This window comes from Peromyscus leucopus, chromosome 14 (genome assembly GCF_004664715.2).
Source record: "Peromyscus leucopus breed LL Stock chromosome 14, UCI_PerLeu_2.1, whole genome shotgun sequence".
Lineage (NCBI taxonomy): Eukaryota > Metazoa > Chordata > Mammalia > Rodentia > Cricetidae > Peromyscus > Peromyscus leucopus.
In genome coordinates, this window is record NC_051075.1 from 3,673,745 (window position 1) to 3,693,831 (window position 20,087).

General features: G+C 39.9%; 1 protein-coding gene across 23 annotated transcripts in view; it reads right to left on the reverse strand.

Moving 5' to 3' along the window:
- Hdac9 (histone deacetylase 9) overlaps window positions 1–20,087 on the reverse strand; it is an 848,903-nt gene that overhangs the window by 325,748 nt on the left and 503,068 nt on the right. For 22 of the 23 annotated variants that reach the window (XM_037210966.1, XM_037210967.1, XM_037210965.1 and 19 more), the window contains 4 exons: window positions 19,074–19,189; window positions 8,562–8,684; window positions 5,445–5,655; window positions 4,837–5,054 (listed from right to left, as the gene is read on the reverse strand). In XM_037210966.1, coding sequence (XP_037066861.1) covers window positions 4,837–5,054; window positions 5,445–5,655; window positions 8,562–8,684; window positions 19,074–19,189 — 668 coding nt within the window. The remainder of the gene's footprint in view (window positions 1–4,836; window positions 5,055–5,444; window positions 5,656–8,561; window positions 8,685–19,073; window positions 19,190–20,087) is intronic. The other variant, XM_037210964.1, reaches the window with a different exon arrangement.

The window sequence follows — 20,087 nt, forward strand, 5'->3', positions numbered from 1 at the left end:
TTGAATTGAGGGCTACAGTCTCTTCCAGAATGTTAAGAAAACCCTCTATTTGCTCAGGTTTGGAGTTGAGCAGAATTGTATTTTGCCCTGCATGTCAGAATAGAACATCTCCCTGTCTTAATAAGGCAACACAGAACATCTGTTTGGCCTTAAACTTACTGGTCTTGTATTAGACACATTTTAATTATGATAAAATAGCACTCATGTCAAAATGCCTAAATATCATGGTAATAAATAATAAATACTTATATCTAGACTGAACCTTGACATACATGAGATATCACCTTTTGAATTATATATGTTTTTAAAAAATGTGTTGGCTGATATCCAGGCATAGGAATGGGTAAGATATTTAATACATAGCCAGTAAGAAAGAAAAAGAAAAAAAGAAAAAAAGAAAAAGGAAGATTATAAACACAAAATAATCAAGAGGTAAGTAAACAAATCTCAAATATTATTTCCTCAAAGAAGTTCAATTTCTGTCCTCTCACCTTCTGTCCTGATGCTGAACACACCACACTAGTGTGTGAGCTCATCTTCTCCTTCCTTCCCTGAGCACAGGGTGTAGATTATTAGAAGTGTCTACCCAAGGTCAATAGTGACCTGCCGAGTGAGTACAGGTATATGGACATGTGCGTCAAATACGTATTAAAACTTCAGACCAAGTCCATTTCGTGGGATGAATGTTTAAAAAGTAAATATTACGGAATGTATGAAAATTGCAGTTATAGCTGAAACTCTTGGGCATGAGTCAATGTTACTTTACTAAAGCTACAAGAGAATAGGAGGACAGGGGCTGTGAGATACCTGTGTTAAAGTACTCAACTCAAATGCCTAAAGGACACTCTGGAAAACAACACCCCACAGGGACAGGACTGTAAATGTGTGCTTTTATTAAACTATGTTTAAAAAAATCATCAATATGGGCAAGTGGTGTTATGTGTTTCCTTTTAACTCAATCATAGTTTATTTTCCTGGGGGTAAAAACTGTCAATATTTAAACTCAAAGTGGCCTCAGAAAAAAAATTTCCCATGTCCTACTACTCTTCTTTGGGGTGGGAGCATTGTCTTCTATATTTCTGTGAAATTTTCATTTTGAGAACTCTTTTTGCTTTCCAATAGGGAAACAAAACACACTGGTGAAAGCAACTGCCTTGTTTTGGTTTTAGAATAAAGGAACTGTTTTTATTTGTTTATTTGTTTTGTTTTTCTAAGGTTCACCAAAATATAAGGCATCATAGTATCAACATACAATATACTGGCAATAAAAATGCACAATTTTGTTTTTGAAAAATGTCAAAAACAAATAAATGTTAAAAGATATGATTTCTGCATGATTAAGCATCTCAAAACACCTTCTGTGGAAATAGAGTATTCAAACTCATGAACAGAGTAAATCATTGTGAATGAGTTTCCTTTCTGACCTAGATCTATCCTTTCTTTCAAGATACCCTCATTATTTGCTGTCAGACACTACAATAAAAATGTTGTATTTCTGCTCACCTTTTGAGCATTTAAATCATAGCTATAAGAGGCAAATAATCCTGGAAGGAACAAACACCCCATGTGAATGGCATTGAAATTGAAACAACAAGTAGTTAAATTGTCAGAGTGGGATTAATAACACGTGTATTATATATTTCTTAAGTTCTTCAATATTCAGTGAAAAACATTGTACCAAAAACATAAAGTAGAGGTTTTCTGCTAAACTTCCTAATACAATTCAAATATATCATTGAAGGCCAACTATGTAACCAGATACTAGCTTAGAAATAGCCTTATTTTTAAAATACTGAATAAACTTATTTATATATTTAATTTAGTTTGTATTTATGTTTGTTTGTATGGGTGTGGATATGCACATGCCATAGGATGCACATGGAAGCCACAGAACAACTTGTAAGAGTCTGTTCTCTGCTTCTACCATGTGGGTCCTAGGATCAAACTCAGGCCATCAGATGTGATGGCACACACATTTAAATGGATCATTTGACAGTTCTGATGCCCTTATTTTTAACTGTGTTCTTATTTCATATTTTTCTCTAAGTCCTCAAGGTGTAAAAAACACTATAAAATGCTAAGAGACTTAAAGGAAAATATATTTTTAAGCATGCCATTTGCACACCTACGTTTTCACATATGCTTCTTTCCTGTTATGACTACTCATGAGTGAGGACCATGATTTTATGATGCCAACTATTGCTCTAGTTGGAATGGATTACATCAAGGTTCATCCATGATAACAGAAAATGACAAAAGTTTCTGCAGTTATTTTTTACTAATAATTATTCTGAGGAAATGGACAGGACACACATACATATATTATTATACAGAAATTTAGTAACTCTCGGCATCTGAGTCATGGCACTAACCCAGTAAAAAGGAAATATATATCCTCATCACCTTGGCAGTAGGGTGAACAGTAGTAGTAACTCACTTCTTTATGGCTCTATTGGAAACACCTCAAAATACAATACAGGTCCAATATTTTTTTAATATGATTCTTCTCCATTTCCTTAGACAATTGAGGACAGCTAAAATATTTTCACAATCTAGAGAACATCCAGTGCGCATATGCCACTTGACTAAACATATGGAATATATATTTGGAGAAGAGCCAACTGGAGAACTGCTCGAACAATCCAAACGCCCAAGCTGAGAGGAGCTAACACACAGGGGTCAGCATGCACTTTGAAGTTCTCTGGCCTTCATTTTACCTAATTAAGACAGGATTTAATAATCAAACCACTGTATAAACGTCTACCTCAGAGTAAAGGTTTGTTTCTAATTTGGGGGAGAATTCTTAACAGATTCCAAGGAATCAGCCCCACGTAGGAAAGGCTGCTGATAAGATTCGCTTTGCCTGTTGCCCGAATACAAATGCCTGCTTTTCATCTTAGTTTGATTCTGAGACTGAGCTTAGCATCCGCCTGTCAAATCTCTAGTGTGATACAAAAGAGAAAAAAGTGCCATTAGCATCCCATCTGAAACACTGGCAATTCTGGGTCAGAAAGTAAATTCTAAAATGTTCTAAAGGAATTCATAAAAAAATGTGATTTCAAAGGGGCATACTTACTCAATTTATCAACAGCAAAATATATATCCAGGTACTTTGATAAATGTGAAAATGAATGCCAGCAAAGTATTAGCATGGTCCAATTTTATAAAGTTTGCCTATAAGTTTTATAAGCAAACCTAACTTCAAGTCAAAGGTTATGATGCCCAAACACAGGATTCCCACTCTTTCAGCCCACATAAATTTCTTGCAATGGATATATTTTAAAAAAGATTATGTAGTCATTTTAAGCTGTTCTGGAATGCCACAAAACAAATGAACTTCACTCTACCACTAAAGAGTAAACCTGTACAATCAAGCTAATGAACAATGCAACAGGCAGAGAAGGGAGTTAATTACTTCCTGAAGAAACCGATCTGATAAAAATGAAGTTAACAAACTTAGAAAAATGCTATAGCAATCGAATGACTCAGAAAAAGTCTATAACAGTGGCTCACAACCTTCCTTATGCTGTGGCCCTTTAATACAGTTCCTCATGTTTGGTGACCCCCCCCCCCCCAAGCATAAAATTATTTCATTGCTACTTCATAACTGTAATTCTGCAACTGCGAGGTATTGTATTGTAAATATCTGTGTTTTTCAATTGTCTTAGAAGAGTCCTGTGAAAGGGTCCTTCAACCCCTTAAGGGGTTGCAACCCACAGGTTGAGAACCATTGGCCTACAGGCTCTAGTGAAACAAGGCTGTGAAGAGCACAATTCCACCTCAGTATCCCAACCCACTCACAGTACACTGTCTTCAAAAAGCCAGGGGCTAGGCTGGACCAATTCATTTTTAGTATTGCTCAGTGTTGCTCAGGACTCTTAAGTGCAAGCTCCTTTCATGACTCTGTCCTTGAGCGGGGGTGTGGGGAGCGGGGGGTGGTTGGAGGAGCAAGAAGAAGAGACTATTTTCAGGGTAGCTTGCAGGAGGACTAGCATGAAAGGAAGATCCCACTTTTCCTACCATGAGGAGGGCATAAAGGACAATGACGCCATAGACACCCACAACAAAACTCACTTTGTTGTGCTTGTGTTTTACATAGCAACAAAGCATTTCCTAAGCTGAGCTGTACATCTATTTACAGTAGACAATAACGCCTTTAGGACATGCATGTATGTCACAGAGAACAATAGAGAGATTGGGAACAGACCCTACAAATTCACAGAACATTCGATCCTGTGCTGTCAGATACGATCATACTGCAACCCACTGTTTTTGTTTTTGTTTTTGTTTTTGTTTTTGTTTTATTTTTGGTTGAGCGGTACAGACCATCACTGTTTCAGCCCAAACCAGGGTACTGGGAAGAAATTACCAGAAGTTTCAGTGAAACTGTTTCAAATGGTTTTTGGAATGAAGTGGGCATACTGAAAAATAAACACGACCGAGATGGAAACATGTTGCTAAGAAATACCATGCTGGCTTACATTGTCCTGTCTGCCAGCACCTGAGCAGCCTTTAGAACTTGTCAACCCACACATTTACCCTGCATCACAAGTGAGGCTTCATACAACAGGACTTATGGCCCTGTGAATTAAAACAAAAGCCTGTTTAACCATAAAACTTATTGTTAAGCCATGATCTCAATATTACTTCGACTGTCCTGTGAACATAAACATGGTGAAAATAGTGATACTGTGATCCCGTCCTTCAACCCAGATGTCTAGGCAAGAATGGCGATCTTTGCATTTTTTGCAATCCCAACATCCCCTCATTCTCAGCAAAGAGAACCCTGACTTGGAAACCAGTGCTTTTAATATTCAACTTTGCTTCATGCCTTACTTTGTTCATGTGGATCTGCTGCTGGTATTGTTTCTGCTTCTCCAGGAACTGCTGGTGTTGCTGCTGAATGACCAGCTGAGCCAGCGTGCTCTGAGGCAACGGTGCAGACTGGGTTCGGTTCAGGGGTCGGTGACGGGGTAATTTGTGGGTACCTCTAATACCTGGTGAAATTCTTTCTTTTGTCGCCAAAGGAGACTGAGGGTGCAAGGGAACTCCACCTGAAAAACAAAATGTGTGTGTGAGAGTGAGTGTGTTTACACATTTACATGTAAACAAAGATGCACTGATAGACAATTTTAAGAGACGAAAAGAAGCATCTGCCAGACAACTGAAGAAGGGTAGGCTGGATGCTGGAAGGCATGAGTGCAAAGCCTTGACCAGGCTTATGTCTGTGAAGCAGAAGCATCGACCAGCAATGCAGTTTGCTATACCCAAAGGTTCCCTCCCAGCTCCACCCTACAGATCGGGAACACGTAATGATCATAGCTCCTCCCACAATGCCAAGTGTTTGGCACGTGTACAACAACAGGAACCATCCTTGCAGTTTTGAGTTAGAGAAATGCCACATAGTCCTAACAGGACCCAAACACGATGTCATTATTAATTACCAGCCACAAGGAGCTTTTGCTGCCTCATCTGTTCCTTCAGCAGCAGGTGCTGCAGGAGCGCTTGGTGGCTGCTGCCGTGCTTCCCTTCCATGGCTGCGTGAGCGTGACTGGAGGACGCTGCAATGCCACTGCCATACTGGCCAGGCAGAGGAACGCCTTGCCTAAGCATCTGTGTCTCAGACTTCTGCTTTTCTTTGAGTGAATTGGAAGCCTGGGCCAAGAAAGAATCGAAATGTTTATCCTCCTTATTCCTGTGCCACACCGGGACTCTAGTCAGCAGGTGACTTTCCTATGCCCAGTGTGTATGGTGAGGAAAATGCATTCTATTGTACCCTTTACACTAAAAGAATTAACAACAAAGACAATTGAGGCACTGGAAACAGTTTAGCAACTGGGTATTCAGTACTGAGCCTAACAGAAATTTGTGTTACAAATTAAAAATGAGAGTAAACACAAACTTTCAGCTACACAGGGAAAACAATATTCAATGCTTTTTGTTGTGTATCCTGGTGCTAATGGTTATATGAGTAACAAAATATACTTCACAATTTCTTAGCGAGTATCTAAGTGTTCTCTCCAAAGAAAAGTATGGAAGAAAATGCATATGTTAATTAGCTTATCTCATTACATTATACAGATCAAAACACCATGTTACAAAACATAAATACATGCAATTTTTATACATTAGCTTAATAAAAAGTTGAAATGAATTTCAAGCTTCATAAGTGGAAGCTGTCTTCTAAATACTTTAAAGTGCACTGACTAAGTAAAAGGTATGTTGGAAAGTTAAATTGATTCAAATAGAGGCTATCATGTGGGTGAAGATAAGGCAGTCTATATAATTCTAGAATTTCAAGAAAAAAACAAAAATATATGTTCTTACAATAGCTCTTCTTTTTCATGAAGCTACAAGTTTCAAACATATAAGTTTAAAATGAAATTCTCTCACTCTGTGAAAGCTGGTACAAATACACAAGAATTTGATTTAAATATATATTTTCTATTAATTCATAGCAGATCCCTACATCTCTGAATATTAAAAATGACAACCCAGATACTTTTGTGTAATAAAGTAAACTACATATGAAATCAGATATCAAATAAAAGTGTTATTAAGAACTTGAAAGGCATGGTAACACAGTAATGAAGCCATAATAATTACATCATCAAGAGCAATAATGAATTATCCTATTCAAAAAATTTAATGAATGGTGGTCATTTTGGTATTACAAAAGCAGAAGTCTAATACCTCAAAATTATGTGGCATGTTTCTTTTCAAAACTTATGTTTCATCTTTCAAAATTGCTGTGCACCAGGGAGGCAAAACAATTTTCAGTGATGGAGAAATTGAAGGACGAAGAGGTAAACGGTTTGTCTGAGTCACAGAGCAGGTCAATCCAATGTTTAATATATAAATGATGCCCAGCCCAGCATCTTTCCTTAAAGTCTTCCACTATGCAGTGGGGGAAGGGCATATTAGAGCTCCTTCTGCGGGGGAAAGACTATGATTGAGAAATTCATTGTGAAGGCTTCATCCACACCAAAATAGAAACAAAGAAAAATTAAACTAATTCAAACCACACTAGTTTATTCATCCAATGGCACCAAACGGTATTGCCATTGAAACATAAAACAGTCAGCTTTTAGTATGGGTCCTTTGGGAAAATGTTTCTTTGACCACATTAAAAGTGGTGGTACATGGGCCAGGCAGTGGTGGTGCACGCCTTTAATCCCAGTAGTAGGGAGGCAGAGCCAGGCAGATCTGTGTGAGTTCCAGGCCAGCCTGGTCTGCAGAGCTGGCACCAAAACTACACAGAGAAACCCTGTCTCGAAAAAAAAAAAAGGGGGGGGGGGGTTGGTACATGTGTGAGCTAGCAAGAGGCAGTGGCTAAAGGCACTGAAATGGGGACATCAAAGTGTCTGTTGGTATCTCATGAAAGTGTGGGGGTTGGTATTTATATAACATTAAAATAAATGACAGAGGAATAAAAACAAGTTTAGTAAGTGGTGATTTAAAGTTTCTCATGTCTCATTTCTACTTCCATTTTACATACCTTTAGAAGCAATTGTTTACAGATCTTTGGAATTTCAAGAGTGTATCTGATTCAAGATTTTCATGCTTTCCTCTGTAACCTTTAGATTATAGAGATCACATCCTAAATCTCTCTTCCCTTCACAAATCGTATATGGTTATGGATGATATTGTATTCTATTAATACTCCAAATGGAATAAAATTTTAGATCTAATACAAGTGTTTATCTCAAAGATACATGTGACTCTGTCATACTGAATGAAGGAGAAGACTTGTCCTCATGAGTACTCACACGGGGACAAGGGTTAGAACTGCTTTTACCTTCAGCATCTAGCATCTGAGTTCTAGGTATGTACAGTTTGATTTACTAACATCTGCAGTGAATTACCCCGTGTGAAGCTGATAAACATTTTGTAACAAGTAAAATGTATATTATTTTAGAGAATATGTATAAAATTATTATTTTTATCCTCTGTTATACTGGGATAGTTACTCCTCCTGAAGATCAATTTCAGTTGTCAAGATTTTTAAACTAAGTAATTCTCTTGAAGTCTCCTGAGAATAGCAAAATGTTGTTCTTAGGGATCGTTTCCAGATTTGTATCCTTCACCGAAGAATCAGTGACTTCCCCAAATAAAGTCACTCCCAGAATCGATTCTACAAACATGTGCTCGTATGATTCACAGGCAGACCACTGAGCTCTGGCCTGGGGATACTTGCATCTGTCACTCACTCACTGGGTCTGTGATCTTGAGCTTTTAAACTCCCCAGCCTCAGCTTCCTCATCTGTAAATGTGGACCATAATCTCCCCTTCACAGGAGAGATGCTGGAACCACAAAACTATGCATGTGAAGACATTAAATATTTCTACATTAGAAATCATCACCCAAGTGAGATATTTGTAAATGAACCTGTGAACCAATTCTGTGATTTGAAACTAAACTGAGTGCCTTTAATCAAAGAGCAAATAGCAAACCATGCAGGGGATGCAGGGTTCTCATGTCCAAATACACAAGACATAAAAGTGAGTTCATGTATAAAGTGTCATTTGGGCTGGTTTAGGCTGAGGCCACCAGGACTCACACTGAGTGGGGACGGCACTGCGGGAAGTCCCAGAGTGATATTAGGCAGGGAGGGGGAGGTGTAGAGACTTAGCAGGTTCATGGAATCTTCGTGAATTAGAATGCGCTGCTGTGGAACCAGTTGCTGTTGGGAAAAAAAAATGAGAAAAGGAGATTCTTAAAATCTTAGAAATTCATCAGTTTTCTCGGTAAATGTTCAAATTTCAAAAAGCAGTTTCTACATTACCATAGTGAAGAAAGACTCGAGTACTTACTGTTAGTTTCTATATAATGCTTAGGCAATATAGTATAAAATTTAAATGATTTTTTTATCAGTTATAAAATATGGTGAAAGAATTTCTGTTTTCATTGTGAAAATTCCTTTGAAAATCTGGCTTTCTGGAATATAATTAATATGTTTGTCATATATCAGAAAAATACAAGAACCACAGTTGGTGACGAATGCATATTTATAAACCTCCTCATACAGGAAAAATAACTTCATAAAATAGTCATAGCTTTGACCATCGTTTTATGCCATTGTTCTGAGAGGAAATTCATAGGAGATTAAGCAACACCAAAATGCTTCTATATTAATCACATTTTAATATAAAATTATCAACAAACTATGGGTGGTGCTATTTTACATCATATATTTTCAAAACTAAATTTAAAAATGTTACAGGATCTTTATTTGACAATAATATGCATTTATACTGAAATAAATTCAACATTTTGGCATCCCAGTACTTTTTATAACAAATACATTTTTAATCCAACACTAGGAGATGTGTGTTCCCACATGTGGCTTACTCTGGTTGCTAAACTTACATCTTCTGTTTAACTCTTGCTTCCCTCCCAGAACTTTTATACAATATGAGTTACAAAGGTCTTATTAGACTGGGGAACTCTGGCCTGATATGGTTCCCAAGGGTACAACATCCTGAAAAAGAATACTCCATGTAACAGTATGACACAGTGACTGCTTTCTTCCCAAACAAAAAGCATATGGGACTCCAATAATAGACCACCTCCAAGAGGGATATTGCACACACGGGCTTTGACTAAAGTAAATATAATAACTTGTCAAGCATGTTTGGGGGAGCTGTAGATTTTCCCCAGGACGAACCTGGGATATCAATTAACAAGGGAAAATATCATGTGCTAATACAATGCAACCTCAGAATGTCACTGAAGAGTGATGCACCAGGAAAACACAGGATGTTATTCCAGAACGTTATCTCAATCATACAACTGTTTGGAGATGAGTCTCAGCCTTAACATAATACAAGAGAAGCTTAGCACTGGGTTTTCCCAGTGCAGCCTGGATCTCTAATTCAGGCTGTGTTTCTTCTTAAAAGAACATGTCAGTTATTCATGCATGAAAATTGTGTGTTATGTTGAACTATTAATGCTCCATTGAGTTTATATGGTGAAATTAAAGATGCCTAAATCCCTAAAGCATGAAGATTATTGGGAAAGATTTTTATATTATAATGTATGAGATTATAATTTTATTTTAGGAGCTTTTGATAATAGTTGCATTTTTGTTGAAAGTAAAATAGCAAGCAACTATTTTGTTTATAAAATGGACTTTGAAATCAGTTTTAGTATATAATATATGCATGGCCCACAAAAGATACAAAGAAGTAAAAATGTTTTCTTAGCTTCCTGTCAGCTAATACTCTTTTAAAACAAAGGAATAGCCCTCTTATCTATATTCATAGAAGAGAAAAAATGTGGAGAAATAGGAACTTTAATTAAGAACTACCATTCAAAGCTTTAACTGTTTACTACAGTAGCAGCATGACAGTAACTGTGAGAGGCGAATCCACAGGACTCAGAGATAAAGTTCTCTCTCTAACTGGGATGACTTCTGTATACCCTCCTACCCCAAACACGAAGACAACACACTTGGGTGAAAACTGATTTCTTTTCAGAGATGCTGATGGAAGCAGCTGGCAGGCACCTCACACTGGCTTTCGCTAATGTGGAAGGATTTGTTGATACTTCTTCACTGGGATTGCAGGCTCCAGAGATTTAATATAAAAATTGTGTGACTCCATCTCTCATGGTGGTGTATTCATTTTCAGTATCTATCAAGTACCAAGCCCCGGAGATTAGCATCTTCTTCACTGACACCCCCAGACTCCCTCATCGTTCAGGAAAGGAGACTGAGCCAGTAAGTGCAGAGGTGTGGTCACCCTGGGAGCAGGGACAGCTCTAAGACCATCCAAATCTGTGGCTGCCACCTGTCCCCCATGGAGGCAAGAGAAACAAGAAAGACTGGCATTACATTTGAGAAAATCCCTAAGGCATATAAAGAGAAGCCAAGGAAAGAACATTAGCCTTCTTAAGAAGATAGCCCTGGCCATCTTACAAATGGGAGGAGCCAAACCATGGCAGACATTGCCTCAGGTTCTCTGGAATTCAAGGATTATTCTCTATCCCCATGTCCATGGATACAGTTGGTCCTTCTCACAGACAGGAGCATCATATGTGGCGTGGGCACTGCTTGTCTCTCTCAACTGCAAATAGGGCACTACACACAGGGTTTATGGAGGTTTCTAGGTCAGATCATACATCCTAGAACCAGACAACTGTTTGTTCTGAATTGTCTTTTTGAGCACAGCTTCCCTCAACTAGGGTTTTGACAGGAAGGGCCTCTCTGTTCTGGGTCAATGTGTCTTAATAAAATCTGGACAGATGGTGCAGAGCCATTTACCTAGACAATGAGTGATCCTGACCTGTGCTCTCACAGGCTGTGGTGCTCCTCACCTCATCACTGACCTGTCCTCTCACAGGCTGTGGTGCTCCTCACCTCATCACTGACCTGTGCTCCCACAGGCTGTGGTGCTCCTCACCTCATCACTGACCTGTGCTCCCACAGACTGTGGTGCTCCCACCTCATCACTGACCTGTGCTCTCACAGGCTGTGGTGATCCCTACCTCACTGACCTGTGCTCTCACAGGCTGTGTGGTGCTCCCACCTCATCACTGACCTGTGCTCCCACAGACTGTGGTGCTCCCACCTCATCACTGACCTGTGCTCCCACAGACTGTGGTGCTCCCACCTCATCACTGACCTGTGCTCTCACAGGCTGTGGTGCTCCCACCTGATCACTGACCTGTGCTCCCACAGGCTGTGGTGCTCCCACCTCACTGACCTGTGCTCTCACAGACTGTGGTGCTCCCACCTCACTGACCTGTGCTCTCACAGGCTGTGGTGATCCCTACCTCACTGACCTGTGCTCTCAAAGGCTGTGGTGCTCCCCACCTCACTGACCTGTGCTCTCACAGGCTGTGGTGATCCCTACCTCACTGACCTGTGCTCTCAAAGGCTGTGGTGATCCCTACCTCACTGACCTGTGCTCCCACAGGCTGTGGTGCTCCCCACCTCATCACTGACCTGTGCTCTCACAGGCTGTGGTGCTCCCACCTGATCACTGACCTGTGCTCTCACAGGCTGTGGTGATCCCACCTGATCACTGACCTGTGCTCTCACAGGCTGTGGTGCTCCTCACCTCATCACTGACCTGTGCTCTCACAGGCTGTGGTGCTCCCACCTGATCACTGACCTGTGCTCTCACAGGCTGTGGTGCTCCCCACCTCATCACTGACCTGTGCTCTCACAGGCTGTGGTGCTCCCACCTGATCACTGACCTGTGCTCTCACAGGCTCGCATGCCCCCACCTCAGCTGTGACAAGTACACACAGATTCACAGGAAAACACAGAAGTTTTCTAGAAGATAGTTTTAGGAAGCCCATCCTTGGTGCTATATTGCTGAGCAGTGGCGTTAGCTGTGCCTCTGCTCCTCACACGCTAGTCAGTTGCTAAGGAAAGGAGAACAAACATCAAGGCCGGTTAGAATCATTGTCACTATATTAAGGTTAGAACATTTGATTGGCACCAAGGAAGACGTTAATGTAAATGCAGGCTGTCATTGGTAACTGGTAATTCTCTAGGACCATATTATAGGATGAGCCTGGAGCAGAGGTGAGGCGGTGCGGGGGGGGGGAGGGGGATAGTCACATTTCAGTAAGATCTTTCAAAGCTGCATTTCACTTGTCTTCTCACTATCATGTTAATTGGAAGCAGGTCTTATGGATAAATAAAGTACACATAGAACAAAAAATAAATGACCCTCAAAGGAGATATTTATTCAGCCATTGACATTAAGAAACTATTGATTTAAAGAAATGGAATCAAGTGTTTCCCACAACAGGGCCGAGAAACGTGAGAAAATGCTCATGATTGGTGCTGTGGATGAAGGAACTAAATGGGATGTAATGACAGGTACCATACTTCGGCCAACAATTCAGAAATATAAATCATAACTATAGCACACATTATGGACCTGGGGACTCCTCTCCTGAAAAGGGGAGCTTCAAGAACATCTCTCCCAAATCTGTCAGGATGGCTGCATCTGCTCTCTGTAGCATATCTTGCTGAGGCGTAGGGCTGGGTAGATAAAACAGAGCAGCGGGCACCATGGACTTCTATTGTGATTAAAAGCATTCATAAGCTATTACTGGATCTAAAAACACACGGCCAGTGATAGAGTAAGAAACGAAATGAGGTGAATAACACTGTGCCACTATAGTCTCTAAAATTCACAACACACAAAATATAAGTTCAGACTCTGTAAGAAAAAACACAGAGAAGACCACAGAAACATCACTGTCCTGAGGGAAACACAGAATGGGGAGAAGAAAAGGAGGGAGGGAAGGAGGGAGGGAAGGAAGGAGGGTGACGGGGGGAGGGAGGGGGGCAGAAAATAAATGCCTTTCTTACCAATACCTCGGACTTGGAAACAAATATGTAATATCTGCCTACTTCTGATAATCTTACAAAAAGTGAACAAAGGAGGCTTAGTTTACTGAATATTCAAAACTATCTACAATAGGTCAGAAAATCAGAAAAAGAAATATAGACCTTAGGTAAGAGATGTGGACTAGTTAAAAAAATGTTTATCGTGAGCATTTCATATCTGAGCTCTGCCATGTGTGGGCTGTGGGTGAGGACAGCCACCTACCTTCCCCAGAAAACAGGTCCTAGAGCCCAAGACAGAGAAGCTCTAATTATCATCTCAGGTAGCATCCGTGTCTAGCAGAATGGCCTATAGGAAGACATACTTACACCAATTGACTTTGACATAAAGTGGTAGACTATTTAAAAACAAGACAGCCACATTTAAAAAAATCCCCAAAGACCTAATATTTGCCAATGGCTTTAACAGTATTTTTCAAGATCGCATTTCTTTTCTTAAGCTTCATTCAGAAAAATGAGATCTTAAAGTTCCACATGATAATAAAAGAATTATTTTTAAAAAGTAAAACTCTCCAAGTTTTAATATTTCACTTTACATTGAAGATCATATTACTGTAAAACATGAGATAAAAATTTTGAGGGTAAAAATAACCATATTTTTATTAAATTCTCTCTCTCTCTCTCTCTCTCTCTCTCTCTCTCTCTCTCTCTCTCTCTCTCTCTCTCCCCTCTCAAAAAAGTACCCAAAAGTAAAAGCAAATGAAAATCAAAGCAAACAAACAAACCAAGACAAGAAATACCAAAACAAAATCAGCAAAGAGCCTACAAAGAAAACATGGAGTCTATGTTGTATTGGCCAACATTTCCTGGGCACAAGGCCTGCCTTGGAATGTGGTTGGTATATGCAGTGGCACTCCACTGGTGAAAACTAGAAGTTGGAATTTTAATTTTATTTATGAGTATGTGCGTGCATATGTACATATTGGTATGGGTACCCAGGGGAGCAGAATAAGGCATCAGATTCCCCAGAGCTGGGGTTATGAGTGGTTGTGTGCCACCCAACATGGATGCTGGGAATTGAACTTGGGTCCTTTGGAAAAAGAGCAAGTGCTGCTGAGGTGCTGAGAGTCCTACAAGCTTGCTCTCTAACTTTGCATTTCTATTTTATTAAAGACCTTGCTTTGCAATATTGGCTCATGTGATTATTGTGTCATAACTTCTTTTCCAAGTGGGGGACAAGTTTTAATTGCTGCCATATGAACCATCGCTCTGAGGTACCCACGTAAATAAAACGGCACAGCAAATGTCACGGCAACTGTTGCAAAACAACAGGCAGATGAATCATGTGAGGCTGGAGCATCACAAAAGTAATTTCCGGTGATCTTAGAACATTTAGCCTTATTATTAGAAGTATTTTTTTAAAAAATCATTTGGTTCTGCTGTAAACTAAAGAAAAAAATAACAGCAGACATAGTCACTAATGTTAAACTAGAAATAAACTAGAACTTGGCTACTGCTAAGCTGGCTATCAAATCAATCGGCTGGATCTAGCATCATGGTGCTGACAGCCATGGAAGGGTATTGGAACCCACAGGCCCACAGAATTAACAATCCAAGTGGCTAGATGGCTAAAGACATCTCTGAAGGGAGTTGGAAACAGAAACGCTTGAGGTTTTAGTTCCCAACCAAGTTTACAGAGGAGTAAAGTGAGTAGCTCCCACAGTCTGCATTCTGGGACTGAGAATATGTAAAAAATAGAAGAAATGGAACAGAAGTGGTCAGAGCAGATGGAGACGCATTCTCATATGAGGGCTGCTGGCCTGAAGACAAACAACTTAATGAGTTTTCCCCATGAATAGTCCACGCTGACGGTAACAACAAAAATGAACTTTTTTCAAATTTCACAATGTACAACCTGCCTTGCAAACAGTGACTCCTTTCAACAAAGCAGCAGGAAACAGTACTGCCACCTTTTAATCAATCGGGAATCTGAGGGTTAATAGAAGTTTGGCAACTTGATCAGTAGTTGGTTTTGTAGCAATGCCCAAGCCCAGCCTTCAAACAGAATACTTAGCCATCCACTATCCTCTGGTGCATCCTGAGTTGCAACCACAAGTACATTCTCATCCAACTCCCGCCTCTGCCTCATCTAAATCAGGTAGCATTTGCAACTTACATGATAGAAAACAAAAATAGGCTCAAGAACTTTAGGTGTCCCTTTTCCAATTTTCTCAGCAGTGAATGCAAATAGAATCCCATTCATTTATGTGTGGTCTGAAAGAATTAGGTGACATTATTTTCTACTTACAGGCCATGGTACACAGAGACATTCACACCCATGCCATATTTTTTAAATTGGTGACTGGGATTGGTCTAGGGCCTTTTGTGTGCTAGGCAAGGACTACACCACTAAGAGACACACTCAACTCTCATTTTCTTTTTCCTTTTTCCTATTGAGACAGGTTTTCACAATGTTGCATAGGCTGGCCTCAGCTCACTTTGTACCCCAGGCAGACTGTGAACTTGAGATAGTCTTTTAAGATGTAACCCACCTGCATTATTTGATAAAAGCAGAATATTTTGTAAATGGTGAATTACACAACTGAGGGTCTTAGCATCTAATAGTGTAAATAATTTTGATCTCAAAATTTCTGTTGCTATGAAATCATATTCTATTATTAATCTTAGGGGGTAACTGTAAAAATCACACAGGGAATTCTAAGTGACAGCACACTTGCCTGTGTCCAGTTTCTCTAGGTGGTAACAGCTAGGATGGAATTTGTTGATAGTCTGCCTAACTTCTGCTGCCTTCTTACCAATCCAGAGTGGATCACACTACAGAGCTCTGTGAATGTGATGCAGAAGCAAACACATGTTAGCCATCAGGGCTGCTTTTTTGTTTCTGGGCCACAGAAAGGCTGCCCATCAGTGCATGAAGGTCTGCCCACCTGGCCTTTTGGAGCACAGTTCAGGCACACAATTAATTCATTATGAGGTAAGTCATTGCCTGCTTTTGAACTAGCCTTGCCAGCGTTGGAGGTGAATGTCCTGCCACTGACCTGGAGAAATCCCTCTACCCTTTAAACTCCTTTAAATCACATTTCCTTCTGGTTTGTTTTGTTTTTCTTCTTTGACTGGTGGGGGTGGGAAGAAAGATTTGTAGTGATGGAATATGTTCAACAGTTAGCTGAAAACCTAAGATACCCAGACCTAATTTGTGAGAATGAAAGATTTAGGAATACAAAATGGATTAAAATAAGTAAAATGCCTTAATTCGCACTCTCCATTTTCTGTCTCTGTGCAAGTAGTATACAGCTCCACACACATATAGCTACATGTTTAGAACTCAGGCTAGGAAATCTAGAAAATTCAGTAGGTTCCAAATAGCCAGAAGAGAAAAACCTTCCATTCCTCCATTTTGTTTTTACTAATATTTCTTCTTGGTTTTTATTCTGTTTGAACAGAGTAGTGAATAGATGCATTTACAAGAAAAGCTAAGGATGTCTTCTCTGGTAACTCTCAAACCACAGTTTCTTTGTCCTCCCTCTGAACTGTAATCAAATCCCACAGCTTGTCCTCACTCTTCTACAACCCTTTACTAAACATGCTCAGACAAATATTACAACTCTTTCTGCATCTAATAAAATGTAAGCATGATGCTAATGAGCCAAAGTCGAGGCACTGATGCCACATCTCTGGGAATTATCAATGCTGCTGAATGTGGTGTCATGTGCTGTCATTTTTCAAGGGTACAAACAGCCCTAGGAATGATCAGAACCTAACCCTTACATATTTATGTGGTTACTGAGAATAACATTATTCAAATGAAAGTGGAAATATAAAACTTACTTATTTACTTATTCTTTGTGACACATTTGCTCTTTTCTTGGAAATAATTAAAGGGTTATAGAAAAAAATCACTCAACATGAGGATGTAACCTAAACACCTGAAAGTCCTACTTACATGTGTGATCACAGTATTCATAGAATATCCTATCTCGCATCATTTTATTTTGGAAAGTATAATGAAAAGGAGGTAGCGAGTGACGAGATAGTAAGACACAGGAAACGTATGGAAGCCTTAGAGATTAGTGTAAAGGTCTGAACGGAGGTTAGCCTTCAGGTACCTGGGATGCTCGTGAGTGAGGGTCTTTATCTTTTTTCCTCACGCTCTCTGGCAAACAGTAGAAGTTTTAGAAGACCATGTCCTAATCTGAGGAAGAGTCACATCTGCTCTGTCAGGCACCTGGGTCCGCACATCTGGAGGCACCGGAAGTCAAAAGGCAGTGTGCGGCTGTGATTTCTGCTGTACTCCCTCACAGACTAGCTCATGGGGACCCTTCTCAGACAGAGGATGTGCTACTGTTGGGGTGAGGTGATCTTCCACACAGGCCCTGGCGATCCCTGCGTGGAGCCGTGAGACTCTGTGCTTAGCATGTCCTCACCCAGCACTGGGCTTCTCTTCTCTCTTGAGCTTTACGAGTTTATGTGAAACCAAAGGTCATGAGAAGTCTGCCAGGCCTTAAACAAAAGTGACTCCCTGGGCCTATCAGAGACATCCTCCATTTCCACTATGTTTTTTTAACTTTCACCTAATGACTTCATAAAGTCTAGTGGTTTGTGTGTGTGTACATATGTGTTTGTGCATGCATGTGAAATGTGTGAGATCGTAGAGTAATGGAACTCTTGACTGGAGGACATTCTGTCAGTGAGGGTGACGTTTGAAATTGTTGGGTTCTGTCAAGAGACAGTGCAGTGATTCCCCTGCAGCAGGAGTGTTTGGTACAGTGTGGATGACCCAATGGCAGGAATACTGCAGCTGCAACCCAGAGACTGACAGATTTGATCACTGTCTCCGAATCTCAAATACTCAGACTGTAAAATACGAAGGGACACTCAAGTAACAGTCAGGTGTGAGAAGGAATCACAGCAACTCTGTCTGCACAGAGGATGTGTAGGAAAGAGGTAGCATGATGCATAGAAGGAAAAAATTATGCCTTCAGTCTCTGGTCAGTCTGTTCAAAAGAGTTCCATTAACATGGATATTCAGACTGCTACCTCGGCACAGTCTAATGCAGAAGGCAACACTGACTCTTGTTGACAATCACTTTCTTCTTACCATCCTGTCACTGACCACAACAAATGATAATATTTTAAAGCAATCTTCTATACTATGTCAGTTTCAGTAATGGAGTTCCCATTTTTATTCATCTTGATATGCATATCATTAGGTAAAATGCAATCACATAGTAAATACTAAATAAATGTTTGCTCAGTGAATCTCCAGCTCTCTCAGTCATAATATAGACATCAGTTGTTTGCTATTATACTTCAGGTCAAATGAACAAAACCCACCTTGGTAGTAGTTAGTGTGAAAGGCTTACATGGGCTTGGTTTGCTTATTTATGGGTGTACTCCTATTAGAGAAACCAGTACCCATGCAGGATTACAGATCTTTACATCCTTGAGCAGTAGAGAATGAGCACAGCTAAGGAGGTAGGAACATTGGCTTGCATTTCAGTATTTTCCCAACATGGGTGGTCATCAAAACATCTATAAATATAATCAAGTTCATTCAAATCCACACATAAAACTATAATCAATGTAAGTGATCCACACAGTAAGAAAGATAGCTAGTTTTATTTCACAGCAGGAAATACTTGGGCTCTGTTTATAGATCTATCATGTCTGAAAGTGAGGAGGCCTGGACTCAGGGACCACTCGGTATCAGTTTCCAGAAGTAGATGAAGGGGGGGGGCTTACCTCAGGGTGAGGTGTGGGAGGCAAACCTGAAGCCTCATTTTCGGTAACACTTCCAGTGGGTCCATTGTTTGGCGAACTGGGACCGGACCCTGGAGAGCTGCTACTGACTGAGGATTCTGAAAAACATGGTGAAATACACAGGCACTTATGAACATCACACAAAGGTGAAATACACAGGCACTTATGAACATCACACAAAGATGAGTCCCGCTGGCTGTTTGCAACATGCAGGACCAAGCATGGCGGGGGAACAGCAAGCATAACACAAAAAGAGGAAATGTTTGGAATGTTTCTAAAGCTTCCCATTTCTTCTCCTGCTTTGTTTTCAACTGTCTACAGTTGGTATTAACAGTTTCTATCAGACACACAACTATAAAAGGACACAGAAGCAACTGACAAAAAAGGAAATAAGAAAGGCATAGTCTTTTATTGCTCTCATACTATCATAGAAGTATACAGTTATAGAGATAATACATTTGCAGATGGGGTAAAAGCCAGTTGTCAACACATCACAGAAATCCATGGCAAGGAGTCTGGATGCTGAACTATACATTGATCTTTATTTGATACACTAAGCATATATCTTATTATAATACATGCCAGTCAAATTGAAGAAACATAAATAAAAACCAAAAGTCTCCACATTGCATTGATGGCTTTATAAAATGTCAGTTGACTTTAATTTTACCCCAGTGAATTTCTGGAAGTTGCCAAATTTAGTAATGTAAATATTTAAATATCAATTAACAAGAAATTCCTTGTGGCAAAAGTTTGAAAACAATATATACAAAATTCATATGGACCTCAACATGCAAAGAAACTGAAAATTCTAATTTCTAGAAATATGGCAGCAGAAGTCATTGTATTAAATGTTGGAAAATTGTCCATTGATTAGTTAGTCCTTGCCATCCCTTTGCGGTCACTTTGAGTACTTTCTAAGTGTCTCCTCTCTATCACATTAAGTCTGCTCTGCTCAATGGCACTGCCTCACACTCTTCAGAGACAGAGGGATGG